The 16,033-nt window shown below is 43.1% G+C and overlaps 1 protein-coding gene across 2 annotated transcripts in view; it reads right to left on the bottom strand.

The window, feature by feature from the left end:
* Positions 1-1,322: 1,322 nt before the first annotated feature.
* The window catches only part of LOC124147733 (probable ATP-dependent RNA helicase DHX37), a 99,751-nt gene continuing 85,040 nt past the window's right edge, over positions 1,323-16,033 (bottom strand). For both annotated transcript variants that reach the window (XM_046518484.2, XM_046518485.2), the window contains exons 25-29: positions 11,887-12,001; positions 11,468-11,605; positions 9,984-10,152; positions 5,391-5,488; positions 1,323-1,502 (exon numbers count right to left, since the gene is read on the bottom strand). In XM_046518484.2, coding sequence (XP_046374440.2) covers positions 1,420-1,502; positions 5,391-5,488; positions 9,984-10,152; positions 11,468-11,605; positions 11,887-12,001 — 603 coding nt within the window. In that variant the 3' untranslated portion in view covers positions 1,323-1,419. The remainder of the gene's footprint in view (positions 1,503-5,390; positions 5,489-9,983; positions 10,153-11,467; positions 11,606-11,886; positions 12,002-16,033) is intronic.

Raw genomic sequence — 16,033 nt, 5'->3', positions numbered from 1 at the left:
TGGTTACAACGGTTTTAGAAATATTCAAGTGATGGTCAATTTAAGCAAAGAAACCCACTACTAGCAGCTAAGCCATTTATCTACACGTCGTCAGAATATTAAAAAAATGGATGTAAGTTGTCATATACCTTTTTGTGAAAGGGAGGCACAAACGAATAATCAGTTCTTATCTTTGTGTGGAAAGACATACGAGTATCAACGATTCTATAGTATTTACAACTGAATTCAAATACTATTGCAATTGACTGTGTCTGAAGACGGGCCGGCATGTCCACAAAGCAGTATAGTATTGACTGAAGCTACAATATTCAAAACAGTTATTTCCCGCAGCAAAGTCAAACTGTACGGTAACTTGGGGAAAGAAAACTTGTCAACATTGAAAATACTGCTTGCCAGGCCACCATTGAGGACACCGTTGCGACCAATGGTATGAAAAGAGACATGCATACATGTGACTGTCTGTGCTGTTTTTTTATATATACAATTTACAATTAAGTAGGAAGCATTTCTATTTTTTATGTCCTGTTGATATAATCCATTAAACTCTGTACATGATCACATTTGTTATAACTGTTGTGGAAAGGCCTTGTCATGGGGTGAGGTGATGCCAGGTGAAATGGGGTGTATTATTGCACTTACATAGCCAGGTGTATGTGTGTGGCTGCTTGTGCTGGTCACGACTAATGCTGATTTTACCTGAGATACCATGCTGCAGTTTAACATGAATACCCCACTTAGAGCATACTGACCAGTCCTTGTTTTAGCCCCTTAATGTCAAGCGCTATGCAGGATGACAAGAAGTACCATCTTTTAACGTCTTTTGGCATGACCTGGCCGGGGATTGAACCCCCGACCTTCTGCTGTCTGGGCAGACGCTCTACCACTAGACCATTGAGGCGGTCCTGTTGAACAAACATGGATGACTATCCTTATCACAGTTTATTACGTGCGAGGAGGACAAGAATTTACGTTTTACACACAATTATTTGGCGAGGGATACAATCAACTAATGTATGATGTCAGTAATCACATTTGAGCAATTTCTGTGTACATGTAGTATGATTCAACGCATGTTCATGGAGTATTGAGAGTTTTCTTATCAAATTATTTTCCCAATATTAGTCAGCTTATGGTGCCTGAAAAACCAAAAGACATCTAGCACCTTGGCAAAGCCCTATGGGCACAACACGGTTGGTTGTGCGTCAGTCTTCACCTGAAACAAGGATCATTGCTCATATGACTGGTCTGTCTGGTCCAGTCTCAGTCATATCTCAGTTTATATATTTTAGTGCCATGATGGACAGCAGACAAAACACAAAGCATCCAATAATCATGTTTTATTTACAAAATACAATTTACATGATACATGTTATTTACAAGATTTTCTGTATACTCTCTTCAGCACACCACATAAACATCTCACGACACAAGAGGTGGCCATTTTAACTTGACCGTTTGATGCAGTGACTCAGGTAGCCAGTCTAGGTAGGCCTTCAATAGATCTGAAACATTCCACGTGAATACACCCATCAACAAGTGAGCATCACAGCACCTTGTATGCATGTGTACATATAGTTGTATAGGTCTATGGCAGTAGGTCTATAGTTGTATAGGTCTATAGTTGTACAGGTCTATAATTCTATAGGTCTATAGTTGCATAGGCCTATAGTTTTATAGGTCTATAGTTGCATAGGTCTATAGGTCTATAGTTGTATCAGTCTATGGCTGTACAGTTGTACAGGTCTACAGTTGTACAGGTCTATAATTGTATAGGTCTATAGTTGTACAGGTCTACAGTTGTACAGGTCTATAGTTGTATAGGTTTATAGTTGTATAGGTCTATATGTGTACAGGTCTATATGTGTACAGGTCTACAGTTGTACAGGTCTACAGTTGTACAGGTCTATAGTTGTATGGGTCTATAGTTGTACAGGTCTATAGTTGTACAGGTCTACAGTTGTACAGGTCTACAGTTGTACAGATCTATAGTTGTATGGGTCTATAGTTGTACAGGTCTATAGTTGTATAGGTCTACAGGTGTATAGGTCTATAGTTTTGCAGGTCTATAGTTGTATAGGTCTATAGTTGTATAGGTCTATAGTTGTACAGGTCTACAGTTGTACAGGTCTACAGTTGTACAGGTCTACAGTTGTATAGGTCTATAGTTGTACAGGTCTATAGTTGTACAGGTCTACAGTTGTACAGGTCTACAGTTGTACAGGTCTATAGTTGTATAGGTCTATAGTTGCATAGGTCTACAGTTGTACAGGTCATTAGTTGTACAGGTCTATAGTTGTATAGGTCTATAGTTGTATAGGTCTATAGTTGTACAGGTCTATAGTTGTATAGGTCTATAGTTGCATAGGTCTATAGTTGTATAGGTCTATAGTTGCATAGGTCTATAGTTGTATAGGTCTATAGTTGTATAGGTCTAAAGGTCTACAGTTGTACAGGTCTATAGTTGTACAGGTCTATAGTTGTACAGGTCTATAGTTGTATAGGTCTATAGTTGTACATGTCTACAGTTGTACAGGTCTATAGTTGTATAGGTCTATAGTTGTACAGGTCTAAAGTTGTATAGGTCTATAGTTGCATAGGTCTATAGTTGTATAGGTATATAGTTGTACAGGTCTATAGTTGTATAGGTCTATAGTTGTACAGGTCTATAGTTGTATGGGTCTATAGTTGTACAGGTCTATAATTGTATGGGTCTATAGTTGTATAGGTCTATAGTTGTACAGGTCTATAGTTGTATAGGCCTATAGTTGCATAGGTCTATAGTTGTATAGGTCTATAGTTGCATAGGTCTATAGTTGTATAGGCCTATAGTTGTATAGGTCTAAAGGTCTATAGTTGTACAGGTCTATAGTTGCATAGGCCTATAGTTTTATAGGTCTATAGTAGCATAGGTCTATAGGTCTATAGTTGTATCAGTCTATGGCTGTACAGTTGTACAGGTCTATAGTTGTATAGGTCTATAGTTGCATAGGTCTACAGTTGTACAGGTCTATAGTTGTACAGGTCTATAGTTGTACAGGTCTATAGTTGTACAGGTCTACAGTTGTACAGGTCTATAGTTGTATAGGTCTATAGTTGCACAGGTCTAAAGTTGTATAGGTCTATAGTTGCATAGGTCTATAGTTGTATAGGTCTATAGTTGTACAGGTCTATAGTTGTATAGGTATATAGTTGTATAGGTCTATAGTTGTACAGGTCTATAGTTGTACAGGTCTATAGTTGTATAGGTCTATAGTTGTACAGGTCTATAGTTGTATGGGTCTATAGTTGTACAGGTCTACAGTTGTACAGGTCTACAGTTGTACAGGTCTATAGTTGTACAGGTCTAAAGTTGTATAGGTCTTTAGTTGTACAGGTCTATAGTTGTATAGGTCTATAGTTGTATAGGTCTATAAGTGTACAGGTCTATAGTTGTACTGGTCTATAGTTGTACGGGTCTATAGTTGTATAGGTCTATAGTTGTACAGGTCTATAGTTGTACAGGTCTATAGTTGTACAGGTCTATAGTTGTACAGGTCTATAGCTGTATAGGTCTATAGTTGTACAGGTCTATAGTTGTAAAGGTCTATAGTTGTATAGGTCTATAGTTGTACAGGTCTATAGTTGTATAGGTCTATAGTTGTATAGGTCTATAGTTGTATAGGTCTATAGTTGTACAGGTCTATAGTTGTATATGTCTATAGTTGTACAGGTCTATAGTTGTACAGGTCTATAGTTGTATAGGTCTATAGTTGTACAGGTCTATAGTTGTACAGGTCTATAGTTGTATAGGTCTATAGTTGTATAGGTCTATAGTTGTACAGGTCTATAGTTGTATAGGTCTATAGTTGTATAGGTCTATAGTTGTATAGGTCAATAGTTGTACAGGTCTATAGTTGTATAGGTCTATAGTTGTATAGGTCTATAGTTGTATAAGCATATAGGTCTGCATGGAGTCCAGGTCCTACTGCTGTCCCCACACTCAGGTGGACACAAGTGGATTGGGTAGTGATAACAGGTGACCTGACTAACTGTAGTAATAATCAATATCACCTAGAATGATATATACTTTTCAAAAATAGTAGAAGAAAGATAAGTGATGACGACGAACATCCTTTGCAAGAACATTTATGTATGGAAAACTCAGCAACCAAACACATTCTACAGTTTGCACGTGCCACACACCTGCCTAGGGTGTCAATACGATTTTGACACTTTCAAGGAAGGTCAATTAATGTCTGTGGACCATTATTTCTGTCAATTGTATTGACTCCGGTTATCATTCAGTCATGGCTTACTTGATAATATTCCTTGTTTGTGTATGCACCAGCATTGATGCGTGCTATTGGCATGCTGGAAACTGGCAGAAGTGAGCATGCAGTGGCCAAAATGCTCAATGTATCACAGTCTGTGATTAGCAGACTATGGAACAGGTACCAACAAAACCAAAATCTATTGATCTGAAACCAGGTTCTACCAAATGGAGCTTAAATGATAATTCAAATTGCTGCTACTGGAGTACAAGTTACGAGTCAAATGATAAGAACTCGTCTACATGCAGCTCATCTCCATGCTCGACGTCTACGTGTTGTGACACCCCATACAAAACATTATATTGCCAACAAACGCCATTGGTGTACACAAGGTCGAAACTGGGGTAATCATTGATGGTCACGTGTCATGTTTTTCCGATAAGTCCCAATTCACTTTGCACATCTTCAAAAAGCCTGGTCGTGTCTGGCAAAATGAATGTCAAGCTCAGGCCTCCTGACAGTTCGGCAGTGAATCAGTTGTGTGGGGTGGCATCACTATGGCTGACTGAACCTCACTCCATATTGCGCAAGGACAGTACTGTGGGAACTACAGACTGACACCTGTGTTGTCCCATTGGCAAGGTGTGTAGGTCGACGTTTTCTCCACTATTTTCTTTCAAGGTTGTTGGAAGTTATAACATTTACTGTCATATTTCACTTCACTTGTTGAAATGTGTTCCCAATTTGTTCATTATTATCATATAACTATTACTAGAAACTGAAATCTCTTACAATTTTGGAAAGTTGTTTCTGAGTATCACCTACTTTTTTAAGTGTATACATTGTAACATTTGTAACAAACAGAGCAGGAATTCAGTTACTACACGTCCTGAAGGAGATGGCAGGTGTTTACCGTATCACTGGAACCTAGAAGCATGTATCGGGACAACAATTACATTAATTGTCTCTACAGACAGTCTTGTCACAGTGACATCACATGATTGTGCTCAAGTTGGGATGATACAGGTCCTACATCAAATAGGACCTGAAATAAATAATAAAACAAACTATAAACAAAATTTGACCTTGCACCTGTAGTCACATTAAAGACAAAACGCATCAAAGGCCAACTTGACTTACAGTTGGGCTTGTTTCTCCAGACAGTAGAGAGAACAGCCAGGCAGTCCACATTCTCCTCCACCAGGGCAGTCAGCAGAGTCTCTGTCCTTGGCTGCAGTCTACATGCAACACACAATGATGGCTTCATGTTTATGCTATTGATATAGTTTTGAGGGATGAACAAGTGCAGAGTTAGTGGATGCTACAGAGAGTTAGTGGGTGGTAGAGTGGTGGGTGGTAGAGTGAGTTAGTGGGTGTTAGAGTGGTGGCCGGATGGTAGAGAGAGTTAGTGTATGCTAGAAAGAGTTAGTGGGTGGTAGGGTGAGTAAGTGGGTGGTAGGGTGAGTTAGTGATCAGTAGAGTGAGTTAGAGGAGGCTAGAGTGAGTAAGTGGGTGGTAGAGTGAGTTAGTGCATGGTAGAGTGAGTTAGTGGATGCTAGAGTCAGTTAGTGGGTGGTAGAGAGAGTTAGTTGTTCATAGAGAGAGTTAGTTGTTCATAGAGAGAATTAGTGTATGCCAGAGTTAGTGGGTGGTAGAGTGGTGGGTGGTAGAGTGAGTTAGTGGGTGGTAGAGTGGTGGGGTGTAGAGAGAGTTAGTGGGTGGTAGAGTGAGTTAGTGGGTGGTAGAGTGGTGGGGTGTAGAGAGAGTTAGTGGGTGTTAGAGTGAGTTAGTGGGTGGTAGAGTGAGTTGGTGGGTGTTAGTTGGTGGGTGTTAGAGTGGTGGGTGTTAGAGAGAGTTAGTTGTTCATAGAGAGAGTTAGTGGGTGATAGAGTCAGTTAGTGGGTGGTAGAGAGAGTTAGGTGGTGGTAGAGAGAGTAAGTGTATGCTAGAGTCAGTTAGTGGGTGGTAGAGTGAGTTAGTGGGTGGTAGTGTGAGTTAGTGGGTGGTAGAGTGAGTTAGTTGGTGGTAGAGTGAGTAAGTGGATGCTAGAGTCAGTTAGTGGATGCTAGAGTGAGTTAGTGGGTGGTAGAGTGAGTTAGTGGTTAGTGTGAGTTAGTGGATGCTAGAGTCAGTTAGTGGGTGGTAGAGTGAGTTAGTGGGTGGTAGAGTGGTGCATGGTAGAGTGAGTTAGTGGGTGGTAGAGTGGTGGGTGGTAGAGTGAGTTAGCTGTTCATAGAGAGAGTTGGTGGTAGAGAGAGTAAGTGTATGCTAGAGTCAGTTAGTGGGTGGTAGAGTGAGTTAGTGGCTAGTAGAGTGAGTTGATTGGTGGTATAGTTAGTTAGTGGGTGGTAGAGTGAGTTAGTGGGTGGTAGGATGAGTTAGTGGGTGCTAGAGTCAGTTAGTGGGTGGTAGAGTGGTTGGTGGTAGAGTGAGTTAGTGGGTGGTAGAGTGAGTGAGTGGGTGGTAGAGTGAGTGACTGGTTAGTGTGAGTTAGTGGATGCTAGAGTGAGTTATTGGGTGGTAGGATGAGTTAGTGGGTGGTAGAGTTAGTCGGTGGTAGGGTGAGTTAGTGGGTGGTAGAGTGAGTTGATGGGTGGGAGAGTTAGTGGGTGGTAGGGTGAGTTAGTGGGTGGTAGGGTGAGTTAGTGGGTGGTAGAGTTAGTGGGTGGTAGGGTGAGTTAGTGGGTGGTAGAGTTAGTGGGTGGTAGGGTGAGTTAGTGGGTGGTAGAGTTAGTGGGTGGTAGGGTGAGTTAGTGGGTGGTAGAGTTAGTGGGTGGTAGGGTGAGTTAGTGGGTGGTAGAGTTAGTGGGTGGTAGGGTGAGTTAGTGGGTGGTAGAGTTAGTGGGTGGTAGAGTTAGTGGGTGGTAGGGTGAGTTAGTGGGTGGGAGAGTGGTGGGTGGTAGAGTTAGTGGGTGGTAGAGTTAGTGGGTGGTAGGGTGAGTTAGTGGGTGGTAGAGTTAGTGGGTGGTAGAGTGAGTTAGTGGGTGGTAGAGTGAGTTGATGGGTGGGAGAGTGGTGGGTGGTAGAGTTAGTGGGTGGAAGAGTTAGTGGGTGGTAGAGTTAGTGGGTGGTAGAGTGAGTTAGTGGGTGGTAGAGTGAGTTGATGGGTGGGAGAGTGGTGGGTGGTAGGGTGAGTTAGTGGGTGGTAGGGTGAGTTAGTGGGTGGTAGGGTGAGTTAGTGGGTGGTAGGGTGAGTTAGTGGATGGTAGAGTTAGTGGGTGGTAGAGTGAGTTAGTGGGTGGTAGGGTGAGTTAGTGGGTGGTAGAGTTAGTGGGTGGTAGGGTGAGTTAGTGGGTGGTAGAGTTAGTGGGTGGTAGAGTGAGTTAGTGGGTGGTAGGGTGAGTTAGTGGGTGCTAGGGTGAGTTGATGGTCGGTAGAGTGAGTTAGTTGGTGGTAGAGAGAGTAAGTGGATGCTAGAGTCAGTTAGTGGCTGGTAGAGAGAGTTAGTTGTTTTGTAGAGAGAGTTAGTGGCTCGTAGGGTGAGTTATTGGGTGGTATGGTGAGCTAGTGGGTTTGTAGAGTGAGTTGATGGGTGGTAGAGTGGTGGGTGGTAGAGTGAGTAAGTGGGTGGTAGGGTGAGATAGTGGGTGGTAGGGTGAGATAGTGGGTGGTAGGGTGAGCTAGTGGGTTTGTAGAGTGAGTTTATGGGTGGTAGAATGGTGGGTGGTAGTGTGAGTTAGTGGGTGATAGGGTGAGATAGTGGGTGGTAGAGTGAGTTAGTGGGTGATAGAGTGAGTTAGTGGCTAGTAGAGTGAGTTGATTGGTGGTATAGTTAGTTAGTGGGTGGTAGAGTGAGTTAGTGGGTGGTAGGATGAGTTAGTGGGTGCTAGAGTCAGTTAGTGGGTGGTAGAGTGGTTGGTGGTAGAGTGAGTTAGTGGATGGTAGAGTGAGTGAGTGGGTGGTAGAGTGAGTGACTGGTTAGTGTGAGTTAGTGGATGCTAGAGTGAGTTATTGGGTGGTAGGATGAGTTAGTGGGTGGTAGAGTTAGTGGGTGGTAGGGTGAGTTAGTGGGTGGTAGAGTGAGTTGATGGGTGGGAGAGTTAGTGGGTGGTAGGGTGAGTTAGTGGGTGGTAGGGTGAGTTAGTGGGTGGTAGGGTGAGTTAGTGGGTGGTAGGGTGAGTTAGTGGGTGGTAGAGTTAGTGGGTGGTAGGGTGAGTTAGTGGGTGGTAGAGTTAGTGGGTGGTAGGGTGAGTTAGTGGGTGGTAGAGTTAGTGGGTGGTAGGGTGAGTTAGTGGGTGGGAGAGTGGTGGGTGGTAGAGTTAGTGGGTGGTAGAGTTAGTGGGTGGTAGAGTTAGTGGGTGGTAGAGTGAGTTGATGGGTGGGAGAGTGGTGGGTGGTAGAGTTAGTGGGTGGTAGGGTGAGTTAGTGGGTGGTAGGGTGAGTAAGTGGGTGGTAGAGTTAGTGGGTGGTAGGGTGAGTTTGTGGGTGGTAGAGTTAGTGGGTGGTAGAGTGAGTTAGTGGGTGGTAGGGTGAGTTAGTGGGTGGTAGAGTTAGTGGGTGGTAGGGTGAGTTAGTGGGTGGTAGAGTGAGTTAGTGGGTGGTAGGGTGAGTTAGTGGGTGGTAGAGTTAGTGGGTGGTAGAGTGAGTTAGTGGGTGGTAGGGTGAGTTAGTGGGTGCTAGGGTGAGTTGATGGTCGGTAGAGTGAGTTAGTTGGTGGTAGAGAGAGTAAGTGGATGCTAGAGTCAGTTAGTGGCTGGTAGAGAGAGTTAGTTGTTTTGTAGAGAGAGTTAGTGGCTCGTAGGGTGAGTTATTGGGTGGTATGGTGAGCTAGTGGGTTTGTAGAGTGAGTTGATGGGTGGTAGAGTGGTGGGTGGTAGAGTGAGTAAGTGGGTGGTAGGGTGAGATAGTGGGTGATAGGGTGAGATAGTGGGTGGTAGGGTGAGCTAGTGGGTTTGTAGAGTGAGTTTATGGGTGGTAGAATGGTGGGTGGTAGTGTGAGTTAGTGGGTGATAGGGTGAGATAGTGGGTGGTAGGGTGAGCTAGTGGGTTTGTAGAGTGAATTGATGGGTGGTAGAGTGGTGGGTGGTATTGTGAGTTAGTGGGTGGTAGGGTGAGATAGTGGGTGGTAGAGTGAGTTAGTGGGTCATGAAGAGAGTTTGTCGGTGCTGGGGTGAGTTAGTGGGTGGTAAAGTTAGTTAGTGGGTGGTAGGGTGAGCTAGTGGGTTTGTAGAGTGAATTGATGGGTGGTAGAGTGGTGGGTGGTATTGTGAGTTAGTGGGTGGTAGGGTGAGATAGTGGGTGGTAGAGTGAGTTAGTGGGTCATGAAGAGAGTTTGTCGGTGCTGGGGTGAGTTAGTGGGTGGTAGAGTGAGTTAGTTGGTGGTAGGGTGAGATAGTGGGTGGTAGAGTGAGTTAGTGGGTCATGAAGAGTGTTTGTCGGTGCTCGGGTGAGTTAGTGGGTGGTAGAGTGAGTTAGTGGGTGGTAGAGTGAAGTAGGCTAACAAGTGAGTGAGTGAGTAATTGAGTGTTCTATGTCACTGTCAGACACGTTACAGCTCCATCAAGACAGCTTGTAAATAAGTCATGGCTGAGTCAGGCAACCCCGGGGTCTATAGCACCTTGTTGGGACATTTCATAGGAGAGGAATCCCCACAAGGACATCAGAACACCATTTCTACTGAGCTGCATCTCCCACTTGACTAATGTCATCTGAAAGTCATCATGATAACAAGGGGCAAGTGGGATCAAATATAGAACACGCAATTCCACTGGTGAATTCACATTGTATCCTGACCTGGCCCAGGACTTCACCATGGTAGAGGGTGTGGACAGCAGTGTGGGGATGAACTGCTTGAACATCGGCACCACCTGACCCTCCAACAAGAAGCGGGCAAACCACTTGTAGCGGTCAAGGCCCACGGGGTAAGGTAGCGGCACAGCCGGCACTGGCCAGGTGACTCGACCTGTGGACCAACAGAGAGACAGGTTAGTCTGGATGAGTCATAGAGGGCTTCCGTCACAACATGATCCACTTACCACACGTGCTGAAAATAGTTAGAGAGTAAGCAATGAGCTGCAAGGAAACAGATTACCCAGTCATGAATGGTGGTTCCTGTTTTGACTTCAAGGGACAGATAATCTGTAGTTTATGTACACATACACCATATCGCGACAACCTGGAAACACATTCATAATAAAGTCATCATCACACAAACCAGTGGTTGACAGTAAGAGCAAACAATGTTTCTATCAGCCAAGTTACTTTGACTGACATAGTCAACTCTTGAATAAGCAGTGTTGAGTTGCATCCCTTGGTGTGCTAGGATCCTGTCATCATTGGTTGGATTCCCACATTTTCCTGATCATGTGCACTATGCCCGTTTTGGTTTCACCAAAGTGGTCAACATACAGGACCTATGTTTATTTCCTCCCACATGAAGCTGACACACCATGATGTAAATGAAATACTGTTTTCAAAGTAGTGCAGATCAGGGCCCACCTGTCACTCACTTCCCTCAACACTGACTTGGTGCCAAGATGGCTTTGTGCAAGTGGGTGTGAGTTTGTTCTGATTGAAACCTAGTTCCAACTCCAAATCATGTACTAACACATACTGCATTAAATCAAAGCTGGCTAAGCTGTCATCAATCAATCATCAGACATATGATGATCAGGAAGAAACCAGTAATTCTGAGGAAGTGCCAGTTGATCTGTCACAAGTTTGCCTGTCAAGTGAGGGCCTCCGAAACTTAACAAGTTACAAGAATATAAGAAGTTGTTATCCACAAAAAAGTGTCATGTATTCAACCATGCACCTCACATTTTCCATGACTGGCATTTGGAAATTATGTATCATGATATGATATCAGCAATGGCCTATCAGGTTTTCTGAAAGGCCCATATGTTGAGGGAAAAATGGACCATGGGGCCCACCTTTGTTCCAGTCCAGAAGGGACATGTATACCTGCCTGTATAAAATGTTATGAAATACTCTGTGACACATGTCTTTTACGTATTGTATTAATCATGTTTTTGTTAATTCGCCGATGAGATTCTTATGTTGCAAGACAAATGTCCAATGGGATAATACAGTCTATCTCATCTTACACACATCCCCATCCCATCCCAATCCCAAGTTGTGTTTGTATAGATTCAACACTGCCACATGCTACAGCAAAACCTGACAAATCATTGCCCAAGCAAACAAAACACAATTTATTTACTTATACACATGTAAAAACAGATACTGTTTCTTTAGTGTCATGTTGGTCAGCTTACCATAGCTGCTTGTCATGTGACAGAAGACCTCCCCCAACGCAGCGTTGTAGTGGGGTGGAGGGTCCTCCTGGGGCTTGGAGAACACACAGTAGGAGGGGGCGAACACAGGCAGCCACTCAGCCTCAACTGTCACCACACCTGCACAGGTACAGTCAGTGAATGTTGGGGACCATTGAAACATATTGAGCAAGGTTGAAGTGGAAATCACTGTACTGAAACAAATCTTGTATCAAAAGCCTTAATGACACATCCATCACATTTGTTGTCTGAGATTTTAACCACTGATCACCACTAGGGGGCTGGAAAAAACAGCTCCTGCAAAATGATATTGGCAATTTGATGGCTGCAAAACATTCACCTGGGTTTGGATGTTGAAAGGATATAAATACACTGAGTAATGTTTTGAGATTAAGATTCACCCTTCATGTAAATTCTGGAGGTTTCATGAATGTGCTGGTAGACGATGAACTCAGGGCGCTGCTTGAAGAGGACGGACGTTGGATGGATATAGACTGGATCCTCGAGCTCCATGCACTGAAACATACAGGCACATTGCTTTGCTTGTCATTTAGTATGAGCAACTACCCACTTCATTAGGGCTGATAACATGTATCAACTCAAATAATAAAGTTGCCTATCATCACAATTAAACAAAGGTAAATATACTTGTCCACAAGACAAACATACAGGTCCACAAGACAAACATACTGGTCCACAAGACAAATATACTGGTCCACAAGACAAACATACTGGTCCACAAGACAAACATACTGGTCCACAAGACAAATATACTGGTCCACAAGACAAACATACTGGTCCACAAGACAAACATACTGGTCCACAAGACAAATATACTGGTCCACAAGACAAACATACTGGTCCACAAGACAAACATACTTGTCCACAAGACAAATATACTGGTCCACAAGACAAACATACTGGTCCACAAGACAAACATACTGGTCCACAAGACAAACATACAGGTCCACAAGACAAACATACTTGTCCACAAGACAAATATACTTGTCCACAAGACAAACATACAGGTCCACAAGACAAACATACTTGTCCACAAGACAAATATACTTGTCCACAAGACAAACATACTGGTCCACAAGACAAACATACTGGTCCACAAGACAAATATACTGGTCCACAAGACAAACATACTGGTCCACAAGACAAACATACTGGTCCACAAGACAAACATACTTGTCCACAAGACAAATATACTGGTCCACAAGACAAATATACTGGTCCACAAGACAAACATACTTGTCCACAAGACAAACATACTTGTCCACAAGACAAACATACTTGTCCACAAGACAAATATACTGGTCCACAAGACAAACATACTGGTCCACAAGACAAACATACTGGTCCACAAGACAAACATACTTGTCCACAAGACAAACATACTGGTCCACAAGACAAATATACTGGTCCACAAGACAAATATACTGGTCCACAAGACAAACATACTTGTCCACAAGACAAACATACTTGTCCACAAGACAAATATACTGGTCCACAAGACAAACATACTTGTCCACAAGACAAACATACTTGTCCACAAGACAAACATACTTGTCCACAAGACAAACATACTGGTCCACAAGACAAATATACTGGTCCACAAGACAAATATACTGGTCCACAAGACAAATATACAGGTCCACAAGACAAACATACAGGTCCACAAGACAAACATACTTGTCCACAAGACAAACATACTGGTCCACAAGACAAACATACTGGTCCACAAGACAAACATACTTGTCCACAAGACAAACATACTGGTCCACAAGACAAACATACTGGTCCACAAGACAAACATACTGGTCCACAAGACAAACATACTTGTCCACAAGACAAACATACTTGTCCACAAGACAAACATACTTGTCCACAAGACAAACATACTGGTCCACAAGACAAACATACTGGTCCACAAGACAAACATACTTGTCCACAAGACAAACATACTGGTCCACAAGACAAACATACTGGTCCACAAGACAAACATACTTGTCCACAAGACAAACATACTGGTCCACAAGACAAACATACAGGTCCACAAGACAAATATACTGGTCCACAAGACAAACATACTGGTCCAAAAGACAAATATACTGGTCCACAAGACAAACATACTGGTCCACAAGACAAACATACAGGTCCACAAGACAAATATACTGGTCCACAAGACAAACATACTGGTCCACAAGACAAACATACTGGTCCACAAGACAAATATACTGGTCCACAAGACAAATATACTTGTCCACAAGACAAACATACTGGTCCACAAGACAAACATACTTGTCCACAAGACAAACATACTTGTCGACAAGACAAATATACTGGTCCACAAGACAAACATACTGGTCCACAAGACAAATATACTGGTCCACAAGACAAACATACTGGTCCACAAGACAAATATACAGGTCCACAAGACAAATATACTGGTCCACAAGACAAACATACAGGTCCACAAGACAAATATACTGGTCCACAAGACAAATATACTGGTCCACAAGACAAACATACTGGTCCACAAGACAAACATACTGGTCCACAAGACAAACATACAGGTCCACAAGACAAATATACTGGTCCACAAGACAAATATGCAGGTTCACAAGACAAACATACTTGTCGACAAGACAAACATACTGGTCCACAAGACAAATATACTGGTCCACAAGACAAACATACTGGTCCACAAGACAAATATACTGGTCCACAAGACAAACATACTGGTCCACAAGACAAATATACTGGTCCACAAGACAAACATACAGGTTCACAAGACAAATATACTGGTCCACAAGACAAACATACTGGTCCACAAGACAAATATACTGGTCCACAAGACAAACATACTGGTCCACAAGACAAATATACTGGTCCACAAGACAAACATACTTGTCCACAAGACAAACATACTTGTCCACAAGACAAATATACTGGTCCACAAGACAAATATGCAGGTTCACAAGACAAATATACTGGCCCTGTGATGGAGGGACAGAAAGCAGTGTTGTAGAGCTGTGTAATGGAGGGACAGGAAGCAGTGTTGTAGAGCTGTGTAATGAAGGGACAGGAATCAGTGTTGTTGGCCTGTGTAATGAAGGGACAGGAAGCAGTGTTGTAGAGTTGTGTAATGAAGGGAAAGGAAGCAGTGTTGTAGAGTTGTGTAATAAAGGGACAGGAAGCAGTGTTGTTGACCTGTGTAATGAAGGGACAGGAAGCAGTGTTGTAGAGTTGTGTAATGAAGGGACAGGAAGCTGTGTGGTTGACCTGTGTAATGAAGGGACAGGAAGCAGTGTTGTAGAGTTGTGTAAAGAAGGATAAGGAAGCAGTGTTCTAGAGTTGTGTAATGAAGGGACAGGAAGCAGTGTTGTAGAGCTGTGTAATGAAGGGACAGGAAGCAGTGTTGTAGAGTTGTGTAATGAAGGGACAGGAAGCAGTGTTGTTGAGTTGTGTAATGAAGGGACAGGAAGCAGTGTTGTTGACCTGTGTAATGAAAACAATGTTGCATGAAGTGTGGCAGATTCCTATGGGACTAGTGGTTTCTATGGCACTGGTTTTATGAAATCCATAAACTGCCATCTTGATGTTAGTCTGCATACCCGAGCAATAACAACTGGGATGAGTGAGTGAGTGAGTATGGTTTTACGCCGTTTTTAGCAATATTCCAGCAATATCACGGTGGGGGAAACCGGAAATAGGCTTCAAACCCACACACATCCTGGATGAAGATGATAGAGGTGACTAGCATGGAACATGAATGTACAACTTAACAACCATCAGTATATTTTTCAGTGAATTATGTATTTTGATATAATTGAAAGTAACCATCAATGTTAACTATTGATAATTTTGTAGAATTTTCCTATTCGGAATATTCTATAAGTAATATGTTACCACTGTTATACAGAGGCTGTTGTCTCCCACAACTGCTGCTATAGCGAAATCTACCACAGAGATCTCAATTACCTCATGCAGCACGTGCGTAGCCACCTAGCTGCCATGTGACACCCTTCACTCTTGTCTCTTGCGAGAGCAAGTGCTCGGGGGACGGACGGGCGGGCAGCAGCCCAGTGGTAACGTATTACTTATAGAATATTCCTAATAGGAAAATTCTACAAATTACATTAAGTAATACGTTACCACTGTTATACCGAGGCTGACTACCACAGTAGGCGGTGGGGAGCACCTACAACCCGAATCCTGACTGCTAGCGTTCCTTCCGACCAGCGGAAGTAAACACCAAGGCGGAAGCACTCGATGCGCATGCACCTAGCTAGGCGTTACCCTATAGGAATACCAAAGCACTGTCAAGCGCATACCGTAAGGCTCAATCGTCATTGCCAAAACGATTGGTGACTCCAAACGGCCCCACTGGATAGGTATTTCATCGCCGCAGCGGATGAGAACACTGTATCCGCGTGAGCTTAATCTTAGATCAGGTTAAACAGTCGAAAAGAGGGAAATTAATTTCATTCAGACCGTATATCCCAGAGCAAGCCTACTTAAAGTATGCATTAGGCGCGT

Source organism: Haliotis rufescens, unplaced genomic scaffold, assembly GCF_023055435.1.
Source record: "Haliotis rufescens isolate VD_foot unplaced genomic scaffold, xgHalRufe1.0.p SCAF_36, whole genome shotgun sequence".
Lineage (NCBI taxonomy): Eukaryota > Metazoa > Mollusca > Gastropoda > Lepetellida > Haliotidae > Haliotis > Haliotis rufescens.
The sequence above is the reverse complement of the archived record's forward strand: the minus strand, read 5'-3'. Positions and strand labels throughout refer to the sequence as shown.